Source organism: Juglans regia, chromosome 13, assembly GCF_001411555.2.
Source record: "Juglans regia cultivar Chandler chromosome 13, Walnut 2.0, whole genome shotgun sequence".
In the NCBI taxonomy this organism is placed as follows: Eukaryota; Viridiplantae; Streptophyta; class Magnoliopsida; order Fagales; family Juglandaceae; genus Juglans; species Juglans regia.
The window spans coordinates 37,985,269-38,012,073 of NC_049913.1; the positions used below are offsets into that span (position 1 = coordinate 37,985,269).

General features: G+C 36.1%; 2 protein-coding genes across 6 annotated transcripts; both read left to right on the top strand.

Moving 5' to 3' along the window:
- Window positions 1-5,530: 5,530 nt before the first annotated feature.
- On the top strand, window positions 5,531-26,805 carry LOC109002534. 5 transcript variants are annotated; one of them, XM_035684255.1, is made up of 27 exons: window positions 5,886-5,969; window positions 6,203-6,485; window positions 6,643-6,752; window positions 6,890-7,016; window positions 10,352-10,450; window positions 10,529-10,597; window positions 10,711-10,845; window positions 10,917-10,985; window positions 11,443-11,498; window positions 11,655-11,814; window positions 12,069-12,233; window positions 13,505-13,589; window positions 14,056-14,292; window positions 14,415-14,509; window positions 14,667-14,709; window positions 14,839-14,996; window positions 16,500-16,610; window positions 17,795-17,863; window positions 17,984-18,127; window positions 18,555-18,629; window positions 18,723-18,899; window positions 18,987-19,072; window positions 23,665-23,719; window positions 25,515-25,640; window positions 25,780-25,893; window positions 26,160-26,276; window positions 26,471-26,805. In XM_035684255.1, exons 2-27 carry the CDS (start codon window positions 6,483-6,485, stop codon window positions 26,534-26,536), a joined length of 2,751 nt encoding a protein of 916 aa, XP_035540148.1. In that variant the 5' UTR covers window positions 5,886-5,969; window positions 6,203-6,482; the 3' UTR covers window positions 26,537-26,805. The 5 variants fall into 5 exon arrangements, with proteins under 5 accessions (XP_035540146.1, XP_035540147.1, XP_035540148.1 ...); XM_035684253.1 differs by lacking the exon at window positions 6,203-6,485 and having other exon boundaries at window positions 5,531-5,969; XM_035684254.1 differs by lacking the exon at window positions 6,203-6,485 and having other exon boundaries at window positions 5,531-5,969; window positions 10,352-10,447.
- On the top strand, window positions 7,329-10,205 carry LOC118344192. The gene is made up of 2 exons (XM_035684258.1): window positions 7,329-8,687; window positions 9,171-10,205. Exons 1-2 carry the CDS (start codon window positions 8,465-8,467, stop codon window positions 9,773-9,775), a joined length of 828 nt encoding a protein of 275 aa, XP_035540151.1. The 5' UTR covers window positions 7,329-8,464; the 3' UTR covers window positions 9,776-10,205.

Genomic DNA, 26,805 nt, shown 5'->3' on the forward strand with positions numbered 1-26,805 from the left:
TATAAACGATACTAATTAAATTACATTCTTTTTCAATTTTCACACCCAAATGCTTAGTTTAATATCAGCGGTATTTTATGCGTTTATATATTTATTAAATTTAAACACGACTTTTAAAGGAGAAATCTAGAACTCGATATTACTCGTTTGTTTTTTCAGATGAGATGATTTGAGATTAAAATTAAATAATTAAATAATAAATTATTAAAATATATATTTTTAATATTATTTTTATTTTTATATTTGAAAAAATTAAATTATTTATTTTATTTTATGTGAAAATTTAAAAAAATTATAATAATTAGATAAAATGAATTTAGAATAAAATCTAGTCAATGTACTTTAGATAATTATACGTTACAATGCCAGGGAAAATAAATTAACCTCGAAATAAAAAATTTATTTTCTAATTTGAGATTATTAAATTCTAACTACATCAATTTGTTTTGATTGCATCAATACGTCAAATATAAATAGACATATAAAATGGGTCATAAAATGTTTACTGACATCCAGTAATTTTCTTGAGCAGAATAAATGCTTAAAAATTATTTTAGATACTATGTTGTATATTAATTTCTCTTTCATCTCAGATTTTAAAATTCCGAATGTAAATTCTAAAGGACACGAACCAAATAGAAGACAATCATGTCATCGTTGATGTTGAGTTTGAGAGTGGCTGAAGGGGAAAATGCCACACATGTACGAGTTCTATTAAGTTGAATTTTTTTTTTTTTTTTAATATTTGGAGGAGGGGGTTTCAAACTTTAGCCTTCCATTTTGTTAAGCCCTCTTTAAACGCTGGTAGATGTATTAGCAAAGTGCAAAAATAATAATGAGATATTGAACGTCGAGTACGTGGCACTAATAGGGAGACTATCGGTCTGGGTTGGAAAAATCGAGGGGACCGAATGGTTCGGTTCATATCGGATTGATAGTCTTATTGGTAGGTTTTGTAAGAATTATAAACAAAGGAAGTAAAACAGAGATAATAGATTTTGAATTGATTGGCTTGCATGCTTGCCGTTTGTATTTCATTCCATTGTATTTATAGCAAATTACATATAACAAACTATAGAAAATTAAGGAGTACAAAATATATTTTACCCGCTAATTTTGTTCTATTGTTCAAATCAAAACAGAATGAGGAAAATCTGGAGATGAATCGTTTACTGCACCACTTCTGATTTGATTTGTTATCTTCAACTTCTCTCTTGATTCTCTTAACTGCTATTCGGCTAATTTCCTAGATTCTCTCAACTGATCATCGAACTCTTCGGCTAATTTTCTTGATTCTCTTAACTGATCATCGAATGCTCTAACATCCCCTGCAAACTCATGGGAAGTTGGCGAATCATGAGTTGCTGTTTGGCCCTTTGTAAACATGTTGGCTATTTGATCTTTTGTATATATATGCTTCACCAAGATATCTTTGTTAACCACTTGTTCTCTAATGAAATGATAGCGAATTTTCACGTATTTTGTCCTAACATGAAAGACGGGATTTGAAGCGAATGCCAATACTCCTATGTTGTCACACCAGATAATTGGAGGTGATGAAATATATAATTTGAATTCCTTTATCAACTTTCAGAACCAATAAGCTTTGGTTGTAGCCAAAGCCATGCTTCGATATTCCGCAACCATGCTTCGGTATTCCGCTTCCATGCTTGAACGCAAGACAACTCCTTGTTTCTTGGCACACCATGAAATAGATGATTATTCATTCTTTATAAACATGCTCAAGATTTTATCCACAGACAATGTGAGATTATTCCTCAACATCCTCCCTCATACGCAAGCCAGTATTTTTTTCTGATCCTTATCATGGGGTAAGTAGTATGAACCCCATTATTCTTGTGGCAGACTCTAATATCATGTAAGAATTATAAACATATGAAGTAAAACAGAGACGAGAGAGTTTGAACTGATTGACTTGCTTGCCGTTTGTATTTCATTCCGTTGTATTAATAGCAGATTACATATAACAAACTATAAAAAATTAAGGAGTACAAAATATATTTTACAGCTAACTTTGTTCTATTATTTGAATCAAAGCAGAAAAAGGAAAATTTGGAGAGGATCGTTTACTGCACCACTTATGATTTGATCCGATGTCTTCAACTTCTCCCTTGATTCTCTTAATTGCTATTCAGCTGATTTCCATGATTCTCTCAACTGATCATCAAACTCTTTGACTGATTTCCTTGATTCTCTTAACTGATCATCGAATGCTCTAACAGGTGTGATTTTTTTGGACAGAACTGGATCGAGATCGACCGAATGTATATATATTTAAATATTATATATTTAAGTATTATAAATAAAATATTATTTTATATAATAGTTGTATAAGTTAATTATGTAATTTTCATCAAAGAAATCACTATTGACCATATATATAATGAAATTATTTAATATTCATTAATCATATATAAAATATTAAAAAGATTACTTAATTTTAATTTAATTTAATCTTTGTATTAATTTTATGTTAAAAAAATATTCATAGACCGAATCAAACCAAATGGATCAAAATGATTGATCTGTGACCTTCCAGACTGAGTACACCCTAGTACATGATAAACATAAGTCGCGCATTAAATGGTTGAAGAAACAGAACACAAGTGATGAATTTGGTTATTTCGATGTCAAATGATTATCCACTTACTTTGTGATTTGGCACAGAGTCTCCTTCAGAATTTCAACCGTAAATGTCTGCTCAAAAGCTTGTTTCATAGACATGGTTGTAATTGGCCTCTCTTGTTTTGTATATAGGCAGTATTAGAGACATGGAATTTGTGTACACTCTCATGAATATTTATAGAGTAACATTTGATATAGTTTTAGGATGAATAAGTTATGTGTACTTCATTTTAGAAAAAATAGAGTCTATCATTAAAAAAATAATTTTTTTATATAGATTTGAAATTTATCCACTTTTTTAAAAAAATGTACGTAATTACAAAACTTAAAATTATAAATATCATTTCTCATTTGAAATATCGTTAGGTTGTCCTAGTTGTTGGAATTATATTTTTAGATATGATTTACATCCTTCAAATTTTCTTCGGTTTTGTTTTAGAAAAAAAAACCTTCATCATTAACGGCCACTGTGCCACAGCATGGGCTAAAAAGGCTCCACCCGAGTAGCCTTAATATGTTTGCAACCATTGATCAAAGCATTGATTAGAGGATCGAGATGGATCATTAATGAAAGCAAGATATCATCTTGGTTTGAAAATTGGTCATCTTTAGGGATATTTGGTGAACTCTCAGATTTTACGAATGCCTACTTGACTATAGATGATGTCTTTTATGATATGGGAGATAACTGAGAGAAAATTTAGGAGATAATGGGGAGTCCTATCTGTGAATAACTGAAGTTACAACATATTTATTTTTTTTCAGGTACTAATATTCCTATACGAAAAGCAAAGCAGAATGACAACGTTATGACATTTCAGCTTGACACAACAAACATGATCCTAAAGAAAAAGTGTCATGGGCTAAATAGATATGACATAAATTAATTCCGAGTAAAATTTTTATATTTACGTGAAAATGTATATTTAATGGTCTACCTTTTGACTAGTTACTTTTTGGAGAGATTCTTTCATTTGTTTGGAATTTTTTTTAGGCCACACTGGATCTAAATCTTGTTCTTACTAATACATGGCGTGATAAAATTTAGCAATGGCTATCAAAGGCTCAGACGGTTTCGTAAATCAACATTGCGATTGACATTCTTCCTTCATTAATAAGCTGGTTTCTGTGGTTATACATATGTAAAGATAGAATGGAGGGGGTTGCTCAAACTATGGAGCAAGTGTGCTACAAGATCAAGAATTTTTAGCCCAACTCATTCACACAAAAACGAATAAGCCATTTACCAAATGTTCAGATGGGACGATTTTACGACAACTCAATTTAATGAAGATGTCTGTCCAAAAAAAAATTTATGCAGATATTGAAGCGGATGCGCCCGGCTCAGAGATTTGCTAAACTTAACATTGATGGCATTAGTATGAGCAATCTAGGTCGAAGTGGAGGTGGAGGTATTCTTCAAGATGAGAATGATCATATACTTTTTGCTTTTGTTAGATTCTATGATATTAATTCAAACAAAATTGCATAAATAAGAGCCCTATCTGATGATCTTAGTTTATGTGCTAAAATGAATATTAATCACATACAAGTTGAAACGGATTCTAGGCTAGTAGCTAATTGGTGGGAGAAAGATGGGCAAGTTCTTTGGCGTAGTTAGAGATACTGGAAAGAGGCTAAACTGATGGCTTGTTTGTTGGTTGTATGTCCTTATCATTATTTTAGGGAAACGAACCATATTACAGACAAATTAACTAAATTGGACACAAGAAGTACAAAGTATTTACTTAATACCAGAGACAACCTTCCAAAAGACATTATGAGAGCTATTCGAATGGATCAGATATGTTTACAAGTTATATGACATCGATAACATTTTTGTGTTATATTTTGTTGTAAAATTTATACTTCATTTTATCTTGTTTTGATTGCAGGTTTTGTTAGCACATACTTTTGTATTTTGATTTGTTGGGTATTTCTATTGAATTAAGGTTAGTGGGTTTCCTTTGTATTTTTGCATTTTATTTTGATACCTGAATTTAGAATTTAAGATGATACGTATTTCCAAATATTCAATTGTAATCACGATATTTATCTTTAAAAAATAGGATAATTAATAAAATTAGAATCGGCAATCTAAAAAAAAAAAATTGTTTGCAAGTATCTCGCATACCCACACGCTACAGGCTTGATGACTGTTTCGTAAAAGAAAATGCTTCTCCCGTCTAGAAGTTAGCGAGAGAAGCTTTGTAGAAATGACATCTAAATTATAATTTTTTATAATAAATTAAAAGAGTAATATTAAAGATAAGTTTTAAATGTATAAATTTTATGTAAAACTTTTATAATAAAATAGATTTCATTAAAAAAAAAAAGTAAACTTTTGATAATTTTTATGGTGGGATATAATTTTTTATATAACATCACATAATATATATAGTTGAGATTATTCAATTAAAAATAATAAAAGAAATCTATTTTAAATAAAATTTTAAACAAAATGTTTCGTGAGGTGTGTGCTTTTTTGGTTCTTACTAAATTAATTCAATTTTTGTATTTTTATTACTAAAATTAAAGAAAATCATTTGATAAGATTTTTAGAAAAAAATAATTAGGTGTTGCTGAATTTTATTTTTAAGTTAGGATTTTCTTTCCCCAAAAGATAGAAACATTATTTGATTTTAAAGCCTTACTTTACACATTTGCTAATTACGAAAGAAAATTTTTATAATTTTAAAATCTTTAAAAAATAAACTCATTAATTGATTTTGTTTATTTTGATACCTTAAATTTATAAAATATTTTTGAGTAAATTATTTTTAATAGAAGAATGACCTATCGCCAAGCAATTGCATACGTGGCTCATCTCTGAGTACACTCTTCTCACCTATTTCTCCGAAGAATAGTAAATAAATATGGAAAGAGAGATTTGAAGGAGAGAGACGATAAAGAGAGAGTGGGAGCTTTTCTCACTTTCAAGCTTGGCAGGCATGGCAAGGAAGGCTTCGAGGAAGTGAAAAAAAAATAAAAAATAAAGGCAAGAAAAGCACCAAACAAAAACCGAGTGGATAATCCTTCTCTCTCATGTACCCTGAGATTCCCCTCACAAGCAATCAAGCAAGCAGGTGGTGGGAACAAAGAAAGATAGCGATAGAAGAGTAAAGAAAGGTGCAGCGCTGGTATGGGGGGGTAGGGTTTGATCCTGATTTCTGAGACCTATCCATCGCCCCCTGAAAAACATGGACGATGAAGTTGTTCAGCGGGTTTTCCAAGAAGGAGGCCGGGACTACTTCCAACAGCAGCCCTCCACTTCCGCCTCCTCGTCCTCCTCTTCCATCCTTCAATCCCTCCCTCTCCATGTGGTACGCGCGCGCGCACAAAACTTGCGCCCATTTCTTTATTTATTTTCTTGGATTAGCATTTCTTGAAATTGGGTTTCTTGAAGAGAGATTTGTGTGGGTTTGAATGCATATTGATGGGGGCTTAGTGGGTAGTTTGATTCTTGATTTACTTATAGAAAAAGTTTGATTCTTGATTCATCTTGTGTGTTAATGTTCCCATTCTGCCGCCTCTAATCTCTATTTATATGGCGTAGGAAACGATTTCATGTGTGCGCACATTTCATATAGTTTTTCGTCGAGAAGCCTGCTTTATAGCTATTGGTGGAGATGGGATTTGGAGTTCTTTGTCATCATTTATTACGTAATTTCAAGAATTTGTTAATCTGCTTTTGTGATTTCAAGAGCATGACTAATTGTGGGAATGGTTTTTGCACTCATCCATGTGTGTTTATGTTGTGGTATTGGGATGCTTTGCTGCTTGTTGTTGGCGCTGCTTTGTGTTTTGACTTCCTACGTCCATAACTCTGAGCTTTTATGGTACGAGAAATTGGAAAGTAGTATTAACAAGCTAATTCGTTTTGGAATTGGGATGGGAAGACATATTTCTTGATGATGTCGTTCAGTCAACATTTTGGTGGTTTTCTCTATCATTTTTTTGATAGGCCTAACAAATAGATGGTTTGATATGGTGCAGTCATTCGATCATGGCTATTATTTATTAGTAAAATCTATCCAAGAACTGCGAGAGAAAAAAGGTATTGTCACAGTTGGCATTGGTGGTCCAAGCGGTTCTGGTAAAACAAGGTATGAATGCCGTGATCCGTTCATGATTATTAATTTTTGTTAAATTGTCTTCATAAATCTTCTAGAGTAAAGGTGTTTTCTGTTGGTTTTACATCCTATTGTTCTAATTTGTTTTGTAAATTTAATGGTCCCCGAAGCTTAGCAGAAAAGGTGGCATCTGTTATTGGTTGTACTGTTGTATCCATGGAGAACTATCGTGTTGGAGTTGATGAAGGGAATGATCTGGATTCCATTGATTTTGACACGCTAGTCCGAAATCTTGAGGTCTGCATGTGCTTCTCATTTCTTTATCGTGGGATTCTATTTTTACACGTGACATTGGCTTGAATCATGTGAGAGCTCCTTGGAAGCTTTACAAGTTGTGTAGTTTTTTAGAAGGTTTTCAACATGTGAGTTTAGCATTAGCTAAGATCTTGGAGTTGCTTATTTTCTTTTTTTTTGTTAGTGAATTTTAGTTGCATATGGTGGATCTTGAATCCATGATCACATCCTCCACTCTATTTTTTGATACGTAAAGCAATCTTATTAAACATGCAGAGGAGTACAATCCATGTACATAGGAAGTATACAAGATAACACACCCTGCTGAATAGAAGAAGAAAAAGAACAAAAGTCCTACCCTCCCCCCTCTAGGGGTTGGCTCAAGTGGTAAAGGCCTTGGTCTTGGTGATTTGCTTCGTCTAGGTCTAGGGTTTGAACCCTTGGGTGCAAACAATTATTATGGACGTGTTACACGGCTTTGGGGGTCTAATCGGGTAAAATACATGTTGCCTTTGCTTGGTCTCCTCATCATCAGAAAAAACATTAGCGAGATAAATCATTGCCAAAATGCCTTTTTACTTCAATAACTTTTGAAGGATTTGAGTTTCATTGGCTCAATCGTGCCCAAGAATCAGAAAAAATGAGAAGTTTTATTTCAGACATTGTTCTTCCAAGAGAAGCCTGGGCCAATTTGTTGTCCTAAAACCTGATTTGACCATATGTAATTAACTTGTCTAAGAAAATAGATTAATAATAATTTCCATTACTTCAAGAGAGAGAAAACCCTAAGGCTAACCCCGCCGTCACCCTTCAGTTAAGGCACTGACCGGCGTCATCGTTCACCTAAGACACCCCACCACCGCCACAGACAAGGCCAACGGACTCGGGCGTCTTTGTTGAGGGCACTACCGGCGTCGGTCCTCCCTTTGGCGACCTGGAATTTCTCAAATTTCTCAGAGGCGTCGTCGACCGTCATACCTGTGCTGTGCCTCCACGATACAGACAAGACCGACTGGCTCCGGCAACTCCTTTGAGGGCACTCCGACGTCGGTCCTCCCTCTGGCGACGAGATTCAGAATCGTCAAGGAGATCTCTTGGGCCGTCGTCTGTCAGATCTGTGCCTCCACCACCACAGACAATACCATCGGGCTCAGGCGACTCCTTTGAGGGCACTTCTGCATTGGTCCTCCCTCCGGCAATTGGATTTTCTCAGGAAACCACTCCATTGATTTCGCCGGCGCAAAATGTTTTGGGAGATGATGCCGCAGATGACGAAATGAGAGGAAGCTTGATGTTTTGGGAGATGATGTTGTGATTTGGGACCAGAGGATGATGACGCGTGATATAGTTTCGTTTCAGATGGAAGGTGAGAGGTGGTTGAAGGTAGAATAAAATCATTCGTTTTTACGAAAGAGGGAGGAAATAGCTTTCGCATCTTTGAACGTAGTAAAATGATATCTAAGTTCATGTGCCTATGTGGGGCGGCAGCTTCATGGATTGGTAAGGGGATAGAGTATTGTTTAGAACTCATATGCTATGATGGATTCTTCAGGGAGTTAAGGATGGGTAATGGAGTTCTCATCATTGAACATCATATTAACACAAGGGGCAGTTTTCTGCAACTTTCAGAATTCCGAAATGGGAAGAGGAAAGGTTTGTTGGTGATCCCTGAAGGTGCAAATGGCATTGGATGGAAATGTTTTCTAAATTCCATTCGAAGTGTCATTGGGTCCAAAGCCGCTGTTCTGAAGCATGCAAACAGAGGAGAGTTCGTTGATGGAAAGACAGTGGGAAGGCCTTCCTCGGTCAAAGGTGCCTCGGTGTTGAGGTCACATGCGGATGGTCCGATCGAGAATAGCTCCGCGGCAGAAGGAAATGGTATGACACTTGTAGGAGACAAAAGGTGTTGGGTGAAATTGGGAGAAGTGGAGGGTAAGCACCATGTGGTGCAGGGTGGAATGGTTGCCTCGGTCGAGTGTTTGAGTGTGGGAGAAGTGGAGGGGGTCTTGTGGATTGTGAAAACTCAATTGACGGGAGTTATGGAGTATGTGAGAGATCTTATAATTAATGTGGATAAGGGGTTGGACCTGGTCATGGGTTTGGGTGGTGGGTTGAAAACTACGGGGGGGGGGGGGGCTAGGTCCTACGGGTTTGAAGGCCTCAAGTGCTCTGGCAGAGGCACTTCAACGCCGTCACAGTTAGGGTCGTCAGATGCCGGCATCATTGTTCATACCGATTTTCAGTCTGACTGCCCTCAGTCACCAGTTGCAATTGGGGTTAGTACCTGTTTCCAAGGTTCACTTTCAATTGAAGATGGGGGCTCTTCCAGGATTTTGAGTACTTTGGAAGAAGCAGACAAGCTTCTTTCAGAAGATGAAAATGGGGTAACAGAAGGTAGTGCTCCCTCGACCTGTTCTTTGCCTCATGAGGGAGTAGTAGAGTCTGACAAAGTGGCACATAAAGGGTTGTCGAGGGGACCTACAAGCAATGTTCTCATTGATGGAACGACAACACCTATGCTGGAGGTGAAAGAAACTCTAATGGTGACAACAACAATGGATAGTAACAATATAGCTGTTCAGGAGGTTCGGAATTTGAATGCAGGATATTGTGGGGAGGAAATTTCGGGTTTGTCGTTAGTGCCTTGTGAGGAGGAACGTCCAGGGTCGGGAGAGCAGTTGGGAATTGTGTTTGGGGATAATGTTATTCCCTTGGTTTCTCTTCCTCCGACAAACAACATAGCGAGTTCACCATCAAATTGAGTTCTGTACAAGGTTAACGAGATTGAACATATTGTGGGGCTTTCACGGAGGATGTGAAGACCAATTTAAAGCACCACTCACTGTGATAGAGGCTGGCCACGCGCTTGAAAACAAATCAAGTTTTAAGAAAAGCAGGGAGTTAAAACGTCTTTCTTGGGCAATCAACTACGACACTAAGGAAGGTAGCTCAAGTCGAGGGAAGATGAAAGGGAGGGCATTATGAAGACGTCCTCGTAGAGGGAGTTTCGGGTGGAGTATTAGTCTTACCGGGGGTGGGGGTTAGGGGGAGGTGGGTTCTATTCCAATTCGGGCTTGATGTATTTTGGATAGATTTCTAATTTTCATGGGCTTTTTGGGTCATTTGGGGCTAGCTAGTATGGGCTTGATGTTTTCTTGTATACGTCTAGTGTACTTGGTTACTCCTATTGATATATATAATATTTTTACTAAAAAAAAAAAGAAAAAAAAAAAAAGATTATTGCATTTGTAAGTTGTGTCAATGAAGAATGCACCTGACTTTTGGTAAGGTTAGTCTTGTCTCCTTGCATTGAGAAACCGAATTCATGTTGATTCTAGGATTTGACAAAAGGCAAAGATACATTGATCCCGGTTTTTGATTATCAACAAAAAAGGCGTGTCGGTTCAAAATCAATAAAGAGTGCTTCATCTGAGGTGGTAAGCATGTGTAGTTGCAGTTTCTACAATTTACTCAATTTCCTATTCTGCTGATTAATTTCTTACTTTTATATCTAGGTAATAGTTGATGGGACCTATGCTCTACATGCAAAACTGCGCTCTTGGCTCGATATTCGGGTTGCAGTGGTAATATTATTTGTTTTTGAGGATTTATGGTTTGTACTGGAGAGGCTTGCTGGGTTATTAATTGTTACCGAAAACAGTGATCGGATGTTTTGAATATATTTTTGGTGTATCAGGTAGGTGGTGTTCATTTCAGCCTTCTTTCTAAAGTTCGATATGATATTGGGGATTCTTGTTCGCTTGATTACCTCATTGACAGTATTTTCCCATTGTTTAGAAAGCACATTGAACCAGACCTTCATCATGCACAGGTTGGTGTTCATATTTTTATCAACTCTGATTTTTCACTTCTAATTCTATTTTTGTTACATCTGTTTTGCAGATTAGAATTAACAACAGCTTTGTCTCATCATTTAGAGAGGCAATATACAAGTTGAAATGCAGAAATGAGGTCCGTATATATTTCATTGGCATTGTAAATGTATTTTTGGCCTACATGTACAATTGGACTTGTCCTCAACTATGTTCCTTTTTATTTTATTTTAGTGATCCGGGGTACTTGGTAGTTGCTTTAAACTTTTCACCATATGCAACTTATTAATTGGCTTCACTATTGTATAAAAAATGCAATCAAAGACATTGAAGGAGCACAATAAAGCTCTTTTTATTGTGTCTTGTAAGGCCAGGTGCATGAAATATTTCTTGCTTGTAGTGCCCTGATTTATAGTTTTGCCAGGTCCTTGTTTGTTTATGCTTCCCAACCATTTTATGATAATATTAGTTGCATAAATGATAAACAACACATGCCTTCTATTGATAAACCATTTCCTCTCTATGAAATTATTAATTCATTATAAGGTAATATTTGTCAGCCACATGGTTTCACCATATTTTATGTTTTATGATAGTCTCCAGATGGACATGCTGCATATGCATTTCAAGGAAATGACCCACAAACAGACAAGTGAGTATATCCTGATGCTTAATGATTTCAGCAGATTGTTGTTTCTAGCTCTGACCATTTCCTATCATATTATTAATCTGAGAATCAGTTCTGTTCTTTTTGTTGCTAGAGCCATGTTTGGTACTGAGTGTGCTAGAAACTTTACTCTGGTTTCAGTTTTATTGAGATGTACCTTAGACCTCCTTCGGCAAGTGAGGAAGCACGGATAAATGATTGGATTAAGGTGCGGCAATCTGGTATTAGATATTATCTATCACTTGGTGACCAAAGGATTGTTGACAAAATATACATCATCAGGCCTAAAGCTGAATTTGAGGTAAAGAATTTGCACCACCGTGATCTATGACAATGGCATACAAAAACCAATCTTATAATGATGGGTTATAAGCATTGTGTTTTGGCATCTTTAGCTGTTATTATAACCAAGGAAACCTGTTTAAGGCTTAGCTTTTACTTGCTACTTCATCTGTAACATTAAGTACTATTATGAGTCTATATGGACGATGTACTATATCCTGATGCTTAATGATTTTAGATGGTTTTCATGACTCATCTTCAATGCTGGAACAGGTTGGTCGAATGACTTTAGGTGGGTTGCTGGCTTTGGGGTACACTGTGGTAGTCAGTTATAAAAGAGCATCTACCTCAGTCAATAATGGCAATCTTTCCCTGTCACTTGAAACCATTGATACTCTTGGTGAGACATTCATGGTGCTGAGGGGCACTGATAGGAAAGTATGTAACTTCTTTATAGATTTATTTTATCATTTGTTTCAAGATCCCTTCACCCCTCCCTAGGTTCCCAAATATTTCTGTGTTAGGTATACAATCATCATTTCATGCATATGCTTTATTTTGTATCTATAGTGATGTATAAATAGTTTAGGTAGTTTTCTTCCTTCTCAAAATTTATTCTATCGTCTGTTTTTACTTGCTCAAAAATAGTAAGATTTGTTGAATTCTTGGAGTGTAGTTTCATATATATATATATGTATGGCAATGCTGTTCTAGAAAGGAGAAAAATGAAAAAAGAATGAAAGTAGTGGCAATGCATCATTAAACTTTTTTTTTTTACTTATCAAAAAAAAAAAAAAAACTTTTGAAAATAATTTTTGGAAAGCGTAAATTTTATAGATACCCATCCTTTGGGTTAAAAATGAAAGTCTCTTCGATTTCAATTGAAATTAAACCCATATATTTTTTTGAAACAATCAAATTTGCTGCTGAGAGGGTTCATGCTACAAAAATTGGTGAAAGAAGGAAATTGAATAGGTTAACATTTCTCAAATTTTTTATACGTTAGGTTAACATTTCTATATGAACAGGCTTCCGTGAATTCCCATATACAAATGTTCACCTTATCCATTACTCTTCTATCCCACATCACCAACACCCCTCCAGAAGCTCCCGGAGACTCCAAACAAAACCAATATACTGGTGGCATCCCCACATGCTGCAAACAATGTTGCTGGTCACACATTCTAGTTTGGTTTCCTGAAGACAAATGATCTCACCCTTTCATTCTCTAAACATATTCCTCCTACACATGGTCTCGATTTAATTCTTGTAATATGTGGACTCAAGTTACGTATCTGAGCTTTAACAGTGGGTTTTTTGGGTATTATGTATTTCATATGGTTAAAATGCTGTTGGTGAATACAGGGTCGATTGATCTGTGTTCTTAATCTTGTCCCATTGATGATGTGCATCGTGATTCAGTTTGAGTTTGCGTACCTACATGATATACTCCAATTTACTAAATTTTTTCTTCATTTTTCTCTTTGAAAAGTTGATTACAAGTTATTTCTTTACATCTATGTCCCTGGACTATAAAATCCTTGTTTTCCATTCTTGGTGAACAGCATGGTGTTTTGTTAATTTTCCAACAATATTCCTCTGTTTGACAGTGATTTGTGCATGTTGCATGCCATTTATGGAGTTCTAAGATGTGTTCTTCTTTATTATGTCCAACTGCAATTTATAGTTTGTCGTGGTTTCTTTAATAGACTGTGGGAGAGGAAGCGTTGAGAATGGGCATCAATGGACCTTGGATCACCAAATCATATTTGGAATTGATTCTTGATAGAAAAGGTTGGGAGCTGGGCTTTATTTTTTTTCCTATTTTTGTCTTGATGTTTCATATCTTCTATTCCCCCCTTTCTACTCCTTTGGTCCATGTTGGATTTCCTCCTTTTTTGCTTCACTCCTTTTTATTGGTCTTGACAAGATCTAGCTCTCACATCCCTTAAAATCCACGGAAACTGAATTGACTCCTAGTTCTTCTTTTATTGGTGCCAAGATAATTTACTTGTTAAAGAAGCTGGTGCAAGCATTTTTTTTTTTGGCTTTTCAGATTCTTTGTAATATCTGCTTTGCCCTTAGAGATGATCACATCTTCTGTACATGGTGGCTGAGTTCCTTTTGGGGAATCTTTTGATATGTTCACTTATTTAATTAAGTGAAATAAAAGCTGTTGTCTGTATTTTTTCTATTTTTTCTATCTTTTCTGTTTGGTCTGATTTTTGTTACTCTTCCCAAAATTTTACTTCATGTGCAGGTGTACCTCGCCTTAATTCACCACCACCCTTGTTTAATACATCTCCAACTAGTAATCAAGAACGGGTAATTGTAACTCCTAGGCCAATTCGTGTTACTTCTTCAAACCTTGCCACTCGCATTGAGGATCTATCTCAACCATGGACTCGATCACCAACTAAATCTAAAATGGAACCTGTAGTAGCAGCATGGCATTTCATCTCGTCAGATCCTTCCCATTCTGATCGCTCAGTTGTTGGTATGCTTCCTTTACATAGGGAATATATTCACGAACTTTTTACTGTTTCTATCCAGGGATCTTTCGTGGATCTGCTGTCATGAAATGTTATGTTATAGACTTCTCTCATGAAGCAACCACAGATCCTGCCTCTTTCAGGGATACCATAAAGCTCGCTCCAATGCCAGATTCATATGACTTGGATAGAGGATTGCTTCTTTCTGTTCAAGCAATCCAGGTATGGGGTGTGATAAGCAGATGGGAAATTTTTTCGGTGACTTCTTGCTTCTTGTTTAAGAAGCTTATAACTACTTTTAGTTGTATCCAAACTTTACACTTATTACTATAAAAAACTAGTATCCGAACTTCACACTTGTTTTTTAAAAATCTGTCAGGCTTTGTTGGAGAATAAAGGTCTCCCAGTTATAGTTGGAATTGGTAATGAGTTGGCTCAATCTCTTTCTTTCCCCCCTTCCCCTCTTGATTAAGTTACTTTTCAAGGTGGCTCAAATTGTTTAAGCTCTGAGATGTTTTTTTACTGTGTCTTTGCCATTGTCAATGTTGCAGGTGGTCCAAGTGGGTCTGGGAAGACTAGTTTGGCTCATAAAATGGCAAACATTGTTGGCTGTGAAGTAGTTTCCCTTGAAAGCTATTATAAATCTGAACAAGTGAAGGATTTTAAGTATGATGACTTCAGCTCTCTTGACTTATCATTACTTTCAAAGGTAAGGCGTCAATTTCATTCAACAAGCTGTTTTAACTTAAAACAATTAGATTGGAAGCAGTTTAGCCCAACTGAGATCTGGATAAATAAGTATGTTAGAAAATATTAGATGATAGCAGGTTTTATGGTCAAGTTTGTGACACTTGTGTGACTTTCTATCTATTTGTGGTTGGCCTTTCATCAATATATTGTAGGGCAAGAGCCTTTCTTATTTCTAGTCCCTGAAATTGATTGTGCTTTGTTCACTCATTCTGTCGTGCTAACATTCCATTATATAGTCCAAATTGAAATGTGAAGAACCGCAGTTCAAAAAATCAGAGAATGCTAGATAAAGGCACGCTATTAAGTGCTGCTATCAATTTGTAAAGGGAGTTTAATATGCTTTTTCTGCTCTGCCACCGAAGTTTCTCTATATTCCAGGGTCCTTGCATCCCACTCTATCCAAATACAACACTTGACACATAAAGGAGCTAACCTTCAAACTTAAAATATTAGGAGGCCCCCGGTCCTCTCCAACTCACCAATAACTCTCTCGCTGTTCTAGGCTTAACCCAATCAACACCAAACAACTTGTAGAGCAAACTCCATGAATCTCTTACTACTTCACAATGCATAAGAAGATGAATCTCTTACTACTTGATACACATACAACACCAATCCACTACAATGAGGTTGAATTTATTGGGGGCTTCTGCTTAGGTGACTATCCTTAGGTGGAAGACCACGGGCACATTGGTGGGGCTTCTTGTGGATTCACAATCGGTGCTTATGCTTTGAAAAGGGAAGCTATCGCACCTTTTTTGGTCACTGGCTTTTTGCCACTTTTATGTACTGGCCTGGGGTTTTGTTGTAGCTTTGGAGAAGTGGTTTAAGGCTTGCTTCTCAAAGTTGCCATAGCTTCTCATATTAATGAAGTTCTTGGAATCCTGAATTGTCCTTAGCCCACACAAAAGATCAGGATAATGACCACAGATCTTCCATTTTCTCCTGTCGCAAAATTAAACTTTTTGATCTTTACTTTCTATATTTAGGTGTATCTGATGTATACTTCTCGTGTACTTGGATAGTACCTTTTGGCTCTTTAATAAAGGCTATATTATTAAAAGTTCGCCTGTTCCAATACCAAACACTTGACTGTAGAAGCTGTTTTCTAGTAGCTTTCTCACAGCTTCTTGACAACAACCTCTCATAGCAGCTTTCTGAAAGTTACAACAACAGCTTTCAAGAAGCTGTTGTTGTGGTCCTAACGTTGTATCTGCTGTTACATGTGTTTTTTTTTTACTGCATTTTATTATCCCATATCCACACTGTATTTCATTTATTCTTTTTTTTTTTTAAAAAAAATTTGGTAGCAATATATAATTTGTTCTGTAGTTTTCTAAATCATTGAAGATTTATTTGATAAATCCTTGACTTCTGCAAGTTGAAATATCAACCATTTATGCCTATTCGCTTCTTTATTCCCTTGTATTAGCATCCTTATTCTTATGATTCACTGGCGCAGAATATTGGTGATATAAGAAATGGTCAAAGAACAAAAGTACCCACATTTGACTTGGAGACTGGTGCTCGGAGTGGCTTCAAAGAACTTGAAGTTTCTGAAGATTGTGGAGTGGTATCTAATCAAACCTGTTTTGGATTCCTCATATCAATTACTTCTCTGGATTTATGTTTCATTTAACATGTAATATTGTAAGAGAGAGGCTGAGAGTAAGCAGTTCATTCCTTGAGTTGGCATCTACACACACACACACACACACAATATTATAACGGGAATCAGTTCATGAGGAGCCTAAGGCTCCCTCTCTTAGCTATGGAGATGATAAGATAGAAAAAAATAAAGGAAGGGTGCAAGTTTCTCTTCCATGCTTTTCAACATTAGGCTGGAGGAGCACCTAGGTCTTCGCTGGTTCTTGATCATAAAGAGAAACACAGATAACTGAGGAAGGAGGAAACAGAAGAAAGATAGAAAGGAAAGGAGGCCAGGAGAAAGCAATAGAATGTAGAAGTAACTGGGAGATTTCGGGGACATCAGTGCACCTTCTAGATTCAAAGTACCAAACGGCCCTCAGAAAGGTTGTTTTAAATTTTAATCTGCAAAATATTGTTCACTAATGGCCCCGTATCAGATACCTCCCAAGGATTTGTGAAGTTTGGTTTCTAGTTGCTACCAAATTTTAGGCTTTTGCATAGGCATATAGGAAGAATCTTTCTGAAGACGTGAGGAAGGCATGCCATGTCCCTGAGAAAGGTGGTTGGCTTTGTACTTTTCAGTTGTCAGTGTCGGTAGGCAGTTGCCTAAGGTGTCCGATATAACAAAGGCGTCATTTTTGTATTATGTTTAAAAATAATTAATTACGTAATGAAGAAGAGAGAAGATGATAATTTTGACCATAAACATGATTTTTATATTATTTATAAATCTATTTTATGTGATATAAATGTTGAAAGCAATACTAAAAAGTATATTTCTCTCTCACTTGAAGTTTAGACATAGGAGTTTTAACTCTTCACTTTTCTGTGAGACTCCTAGTTTTCTTTTTTCATTTTTATACTCTTTATCTCTCTTTCTTTTTACTAATAAAAAAAATCTCTTTCTTTTTACTACATCATAAATATTAATACTTTCTATGGTAATTTTTATGGTTCTGCACAATACCATTAATTTTAGTTGGTTGCTATTCCAAGTTTTGATCGCTTATCATAACAGTCACTAGATATATTATTCTAAGCTTTATTTTTAGATTATTTTCCAAATGCATGGTTGTTTGTTTTAAGCTTATTGTTGTATTTGAACAGATCATTTTTGAAGGGGTTTATGCTTTGCATCCTGATATTCGAAAATCACTTGACTTGTGGATTGCTGTTGTAAGGATGACTTCTTATTCAATCTTTGGAGCTTTAATTTTCATGTCATCTTAATCTATTTCGTTATGTTCAAAGTCATTTGATGAGAAAATCAGCTAACTCCTATTTCTGGAAAAACAGGTTGGCGGTGTTCATTCGCATTTGATTTCTCGAGTTCAAAGGGATAAAAGTCGAGTTGGGTGTTTTATGTCCCAAAATGAGATCATGATGACAGTGTTTCCAATGTTCCAGCAGTACATTGAACCACATCTTGTTCATGCTCATGTTAGTAGACTTGGAACCATATGGAATGTGTGTGTGTGTTTCCTTCTTGTATCATTTGTAAGTATAGGGAGTATTTCAATGATTGCCAAGGTTTTAGATTGTTCTAGAGCTTTAGCATTTATTTGAGTCTGCTTATTTTGTATTTAAAGCTTCTTTGCAATAAATACACTACTTATATCTAGAAGCACTCATTTTGTAACTTACAAGATATTCACAAGGACAATACCTACTGTGGAGGCAGTATATTACCCCGAGAAATTGTCGTTCAGAATGGTTGCATCTTCTCTCAAGAAGTTTTTTTTTTTTTTTTTGTTTCTTTTGGGAAAATATTTTTTGAGCTAGATGTTACTGCATCAAGTTAGTCTTCATTTTATACTAAGTTGTTACTTGTAAGAGCTAACATTTTTGGTGCTACATCATGTTGCAGGTCAAAATTCGAAATGACTTTGATCCTGTCCTTTCCCCCGAGAGCTCGTTGTTTGTGTTGAAGAGTAATAAGCAAGTAAGCATATTTTTGTGTAGTGTTGTTCAGGGTAGCTTGAGCTCTTGCAATATATATTCCCTGACAGACTTCTATATTCCCAAACAATAACAGGTGCCTTGTCAAGATATTTTGAAAATTCTCGATCCAGAGAAGTTTTGCAGTTCTGTCCAGAATTTTATTGACATATATTTGAGGCTTCCTGGAATTCCCACTAATGGGCAGTTGACAGAGAGTGACTGCATACGCGTCAGAATATGTGAGGGCAGATTTGCATTGCTGATTCGGGAGGTTTGTGGTGAAACGGATTTATCCTTTTTAATAACTTTGACTGAAACTGTAGATGCTCATTTTTTTCTTATGAATTGAATTTGTTAGCCAATAAGAGAAGGGAACTTCATCATTCAACCCAAAGTGGATTTTGATATCAGCATCAGTACGGTTTCTGGTCTTCTTAACCTTGGGTAAGCCACATACATAAGTTTATGCAATTTCCCCCTAATTGTTGAGTAAAAGAAGATCATATTTGGGCTACACTCAATTCACTGCAGGGATTTCATGCATTTTTTGAAAGCTGTGTGGTCGATGATGTTATTAGTTTCTTGGTGTGTCAAAAGTAAGGCAGTAATTAATTGGGATGAATATGCGCACGATGTTTCTTGTAGTATCCTAGGTATATGAGGTTGGGATTAAAGGCCCTGCACACTTGTGAACTTCACCCAAGTGCATCAAGAGTGAAGATTACCTGTATAGAATGATGAGGTAATTATGGAATGAATTTGTCTTCATTTAGGATTTAGTGTAAGCCCGATCCTTTACACTCCACCATCAAAAGCTAATACATCCGCTCTACTCTGATGAATAAAATAGGCTCACCCACAATGAATTAAATCTACAAAAATATACAAGCTAAAATATCTGAATTGGAAAAAAATACAAGGATGTCTGCCCACCCCAAGGGGTGGCGGCCTATAGGGTGGCCGGACCACCCTTATGGCGGGACTAGTTTTTTTAGGTTTTTTGGAAATAATCCTAAGTGGTTTACCCTTTTTTGAAAAATAGTGGAATCCTTACGTAACAAGAGAATTCTTATCAAAACAAACTTACAAATTGACATGTCTCGATGTGAGACATTAGATCTGCTTTACAATAAAAGGAGCTTTACAATTTGACGTACCACATCAATTTGTCAGTTTATTTATATAGGATTTCTGGAACTTGGCTTTGTCTATTTCTATGAATAAAATTTCTTGATTACCTATAAAAAAAAATTTATATAGGATTTCTTTGTAGACCAAGCATTTTTCATGTGACAATATATGCTCACATCTTGACAGTATATGCTCTCTTATAGAATGTGAAAGATCTACTTTCATTTAAGAGCTTAAGCTTAAGCTTAACCCAATCTTGACTAGATGTGGCTAGTGCTTTCTAGGTCGTTACATATAGTATTGGAGTCACCTAGTAAGACTAGTCATGTGATACTAGAGCAGTGTGGGATATAGCCTTGATGAAGGCGTCAGTAATTTAAGAGGGGGAGCTTGTAACACCCCAGTCCCTCATTGGGAATATGAATAACCCGTGTCAAGTTACTTACAAAAAAAAAAAAAAATAACCCAGGTCGAGTAGGTTAATTATAAATGTCGTCGCGGGTGTCAAGTCCCACATTGGTTACTTATTAGGTGAAACTAGGATTTATAAGTGATTCTAGAGAAATCTTGAATTGATTAGCCTTTTTTTTTTTTTTGATAAGTAATAAGGTATTTTATTTATCAAAGAGTAGGCATATCCCCGGTACACTGGAGGTATACATGTGAATACACCTAATTAGGAACTAAAACAGTTACAAGAAAATCATGGAAGCTGAGACCATGCAAATCTAAAGCAATGGCCCACATAAAAAGAGTCTTCCACATAAAAATCCTAAATTCTTCTGAGGAACGTTCATGATCCTCAAAAAGTCTATCATTTCTTTCACACCAAATGCACCAAAGAATACATAAAGGAGCCATCTTCCACATTGCTGCTATCTGTGGTGTCCCAGTAATCCCTCTCCAACTTGCTAGTAGTTCCACCACTCTTCCCGGCATTACCCATGCAATACCCATTCTACAAAAGAAATAATTCCAAACTTCTCTTGCAAACTCACAATGTAAGAGTAGATGGTCCACTGATTCACCACTATTTCGACACATACAACACCAATCTGTAATAATTAAACCCCGTCTTCTAAGATTGTCAATAGTCAGAATCTTCCCTAAAGCTGCTGTCCAGACAAAGAAAGCCACCTTTGTAGGTGCCTTACTCCTCCAAATGTTCTTCCAAGGAAAAATCTGCCTCTGTTGTATGGTAGAAGATTCATAGTAGGAGCGTACAGAAAAAATCCCTTTCCTAGAAGGTCTCCATACCATCTCATCTTCATTTGTGACAGCCATATCAGCAGTATACAGCAAGTTAAGAAACTCCACCAGCTCCGCCACTTCCCAATCATGAGTATCACGAGTAAGGCTAATGTTCCATTCTTGTATGCCATTAGTAATAACCCTCAAGTCAGCCACCATAGCTTCTTTGTCCCTTGTAATTCTGAAAATAGGGGGATAAGCCTCCTTCAATGCCGTGTCTCCCATCCACACATCATGCCAAAAGCTAATCCGATTGCCATTCCCCAAACATAGCCGAGTATGACGAACAAAGGAGCACCAACCTTTCCGTATGAACTTCCATAGCCCCACACCATATGCCCCCCTCCCCTCTCTAGAGCACCCCCCCCCCCGAGTACTTCCATACTTCATGTCTATCACCCCTTTCCACAAAGCTTCCCTCTCCTTATTATAACGCCACAACCATTTGCCCATTAGAGCCTTATTAAAAGCCCTCATATTCCGAACGCCCAATCCTCCATCTCTCAAAGGGGTACACACCTTATCCCATCCTACTAAATGAAATTTAAACTCGTCTCCTATTCCGCCCCACAAGAAGTCCCGATGAAGTTTCTCTATAAACTCGTCTCCTTAGCCTTTATAAGGTTATAGCATGGATGTCGCTAGTGTTTTCCCTGGGTTGTTACAATATGGTGAAGACAAAATCGTTTGGGGCCACCTAGGAAAGGAATATTTGAAGTAAAGTCATTTTTCAATGTGTTGTGTGCCCATGTTAGAGATCATTTCCTGTGAAAGTTTATTTGAAGCGTAAAGCCCCCCTAGAGTGAACTTCTTCACTTGGACTGCAGCTTTATGAAAGATTATTATCAGGAAATTGTTTTTCAAAACTTCATTAGTCGGTTGTAATTGATTTCAATGGAATGATGTTTCATGAATTTCTTGTATCAATGAACTAGCACTCTCAGGTGGTACTCTTGTATGCCCCGTATACTTGTGCTTATGCCTATGCTTACGATTAATGTATGCCTATACTTATAAAAAAAAAATATTGTTTACCGATAAAAAAAGGATTATTATTATTTTTTTGATAAGTACTTTATGAAAGATTATTACCCTGGATATCATGAGGAAGCAGGGCATCATAATGATTAATTGGTTTTTCATGTGCAAGAAAAAAGGGGGAAATTGGATCACCGTCTCTTGGGTTGCGAAGTTGCTAGCACCTTATGGGATTTGGTTTGGCCTATTTGGGATAGATCGAATTATGCCTGCTTGGATGGTGAATCTTCGGACATGTTGGAAAGTACAGTTTGGTAGCCATCAGTGCACTTTATTGTGGAGGATGATCCTCTGAAATGATTATTTACCTAGATGGGGGAGTTGTTTCATAAGATTGTCCTAGACAATGCTAGATGAATGGTGGAAAATATTATATTCTCAATATCTTAGATTTATGAGGTTAAAAGTTGCTGCTGCCATCATGGTCTCCATACTTTTGTTGAGAGTTGTTGACAAAGAACTCATAAGTGCAAGCATTGTTAAGGAGACAAGGATTAGGAGTATCCACTCCATCGTATGTTGTACCAGATGCTTACTTGTATGCCTGGTAAAGCCTACTAGACACCTATATATACTCAACTTGTGTGGCAGAGAGTAACATGAATTTCGCCCTCCAGAGTTTGACTGACACTAACACCCAGCTGCAGGTTATGCTGAGCTTTCCCTGGCGTTCCATTAGTGTGAAGCCCAGAACTTAAACCTCACTACGGAAAGAATTAAACTCTGTAAGCTGTTCAATTCCTAGGTTGTCCCACTTTAGAAAACACAACCTGTGCAATCTATTTTTTGACTTAGCGACACTATAAGGCACTGGGGCATTCAATGCATCATGGGCGTTGACGGGTGTTAGGGATTTGAGCAGGGGAGGTTGTGATGCTTACTAAGTCCCACAGTGAATGGAACAAGTATGATAGAGGTGAATAAGTATAATAAAGGTGCAATGAGTGTCAAGTCTCACATTGATTTGTTTCTATGCAGAATTGGGCTTTATGCCGATTCTAGTGAGCTCTAATTGTAATCTTTGACCAGTGTTTTTGGAGTATATACATAGATGTGGCTTGGGTTTTTCTTGGGTTGTTACAGCATAATTTAAAGCTTTGTGAGATAGTTCATGAGTAGAAAGGGTTAAAAATTAGTCAAGGGGAGTTCAAGGATGTTTGTGCATGCTACATTAGGACAAGTTTGACAAGATTCCCCCCGCCCCCGGCGTGAAACAAGAGTTAAAATCAACTCTCAGGTTTGTTTTGTTTTTATGATACACCTTCTGTATGTTTATGTGGGCCATTGCTTTAGAGTTAAATGGTCTCAGCTTCCATGACTTTCTTGTTACAGTTACTTCTTATATATAAAAAAAAAATGATCCACCTTCTGTATGGATATGGAAATCAGTTCATTTATGGTGAGTTAAAAGGCTGCCATTTTTTTAGCGCACAGTGTGAAAACATGCCTGTGATCTTTTTTTAAAGAAGTAATTTCATTACATGATTTTTCTGACTAGTTATTACCATTTAGATGCTCTCTTCTTTTCCATGCCTTATAGGAGATAGATTTGCATACTTGTCTCTCCCCCTCTCTCTCTGTTTTGTTCTTAATGGCTGGTACTCTTTCAATGTCAGGTATCAAGCTGTAGCTTATATAGAAGCATCTGCATTCATTTATCAAGATGGAAAGGTCAGTTCAAGTTATAGGAAGTTACTTTTTTGTGAAATGTATGTTTCTGGGGTGAAGTTCACTTGTTGAAGCAATTAGGTTGAATTTCTTTTGAGTTTTTTTCCTTTCCTGATCTTACTGGTGGGATTTCATTCAATCCAAATTTTGTTTTTCAATGTGTTTCATCTTAATTTCTTGTGGTTCTGAAAGATTTTTCATGTAGCTTAATTACTTATAAAAGGATCTAGAAAAAACAATTTCATACCGTTTATGTTCTGGATGGCTACTGGTTTGTGACACAGGAAACTTTGTGATCAAATATCACACACCATGTACTTGCCCTTGTCCGGTGTGGAAATTTGTGGTTGCTTACATTTGGTGTGTGCATGCATTGACTAGTACGTATAACGACATAGATATCGCTTGCTGTTTATTTGAAGTGTTTTCAGCTTTGAAAGAGGTCGGAAGGACAGTTTAAGTAGGTTTCTATCGCATATGCTTATCAAAGACTCGCTGATTCTTATAAAAAAAAAAAAAAAGACTCGCTGATTGCAATGATCTTGAGACTATATGATCTACATTATTAATTATCAAAAAATAAGTTCTACAATTATTGTAGTTGAGACTTCAGGGTTCAATTTGAAGGTTTAAACTTAAAAGGTTCACAAATTTTGCAATGATTTGCTCTCTAGTTTTAAGTCACGACTGGACCTCAGCGTATTATTGTCGCCATTTGCAGTAATGGAAGTGTGTTTCATTTTCTGTTGCACTAATGAGATCACTTCTCAAGATAAAAAGGTTTATGTTATGTAAAACAAACGTTTCTACCTCTTATTGCCACCATTGTTATTATCAATTTTGTTTTTCAAATGGGTTCCTTCCAAATAATGTTACACGGTTTTACTTGATCGGAGATGTTTGGGGAATGAGATGAGATGAGAAATCTGTGAATAGTAGTGAAATAAATGGTCTGTGAATAATAGTGAAATAGTTTGAATTAAGATGTTTTATTGAGTTTTGGGAAATGAGAGAAAAAGTTGAATAAAAATATTATAAAGTTAAAATATTGTTAGAATATAATTTTTTAATATAATTTTTATTTTGGAATTTGAAAATGTTACATATTTTTTTGTGTTTTGTTTGGACGTTTGGGGAAGTTGTAATGATTAGATGAAAGTTGAAGATTTGGAATTGAAAAGTGTTTGTGTTTGAGTGATGTTTGGGAAAGAAATTATGAGAAACTTTGAGATGAGATGAGAATGTTTGTGTTCCCAAACAAGCCCTTTTAATCTTCCTAAATGTGCTATGGTGTTCATCATTCAATAACATAATACTTTTCTTCTACGCTTAATATATGATCCACCAATTCTTGATGCTTGACCAACTTACCTTCCTAACTCTGATTCACTGTTTGACCGTACTGAATGGCATGGAATGTCTAATATCTATTCCTTTCCAGAGAATGTTCTTCCAATATGCAGGAACTTCAATATGTAATGTGAAATAAAGTTATATTTACTTGAATTTACGAGTGACCTAATTATTATTATTAGGTTTTTTGACAAGTAAAAGTTTTACTAATATTAAAAGAAGAATAGGCATTGCTCAAGTACATACTCTTTCTAATGCCCTGAATTGAATCTGATTCATATCTCCTGCTATTGATGAGCTGATAATGGCAAAGTGTGATGTTTTCTACTATTATAAGATGCTTTTTCCCAGTTCTCTCTTGATATGTTAAAAGTTCGTCCTTCATTCCTTTTTCCTTTTTAATCATCTTTGAACTGATAATGTCTATCTTGGTTGCCTTTTATAGATCCTGATTGAGGTTGATCATCTACAAGACGCCCCTAGTCCTTACCTACAAATTAAAGGTGTTAATAAAGAGGCTGTAGCTGCTGGTGGTTCTATGCTTAAACTGGATGGCTCATATACTACGAAGGTCTTGCCCCTACTACTTGAACAACATAGAATGTTTGCGTGCTTGCGTAGCAAGCTGCATGCCAGTAAATAAATCACCACCAGAACCAAATCGCATCATAATTCTGTCAGAATTTTATTGATGCTTTTTGTATTTGTAGAGTTATCTTCAAATAATTTTGGAGAGATTACCCGCGATCGAAAGAAGTTCCAGTGGAATTAACCCTCAGCAAGCTGCAAGGCTGCAGGAACTCGTGGAATTTATTCAATCTCAGGTATCTTAGAGATGAGTAAATAAGGATGATTGCCATTTGCTTCCGAAATTTAAACAACAGATAATATTCCTGGTTTAAATTTTAGGACCATGTCAAATACTATCTGCATAGCTTTTTCTGTGGACTCTGTACTGTTGCAGATTATCATCCCCAGAAATCTCCAAAACTAGTGGAATTTCTCTTTCCTCCCTATTTGCATTAAAGTGCAGATGCCATATTTGCTACATCTCTAATTGTTGGTTGAAATACTGTTGTGGAACCAACAGGGTAGCAGTTCTGCTTCAGAATCCTCACCATGTAGGGAGGTATCTCCAATAGATGGGATTATCGAAGACATGCAATCCAGGATTAAAAGGCTTGAAAGGTGGCACACCATCAATACGGTAAGTGCAACACCTTTTCTCACATTGTCTACTTCTCTAAATAATTTTATTGCTTTTCCGATTATATTCCCTGCTGAATATCTTTTCACAGGTCTCACTTTGTATACTTTCCGTGTACTTGGGTATTGTCTAGTTTCATTCTATTCAATAAAGAATCTTACTTATAAAAAAAAAAAAAAAAAAACTTTTCGCAGGTACTTTGGACCTTCCTGATGTCTGCCCTTGTTGGTTATTCACTCTACCAAAGGAAGCGCCAATAATGGCTTTTTTTTTTTTACTTGCATTGACGATAGTTGATCCATTTATGTCATACTCAAGTCAGATATAGTGCCATAAAAGATTGTCCATGGCGTACGTATTTTTGTTCAGGCATTTTGTGACAATCTAGAGGGGCAGGGATGCTGACAGTATCAAGATCCAAGATTTATGACTCATACAAGAGTTAACATAGGTCATTGAAGTGTTAACGAGTGATATTCGTTTTGGAAGATTGCATAAAAGAAAGTAAAGTTACATCCATTCTGAAATA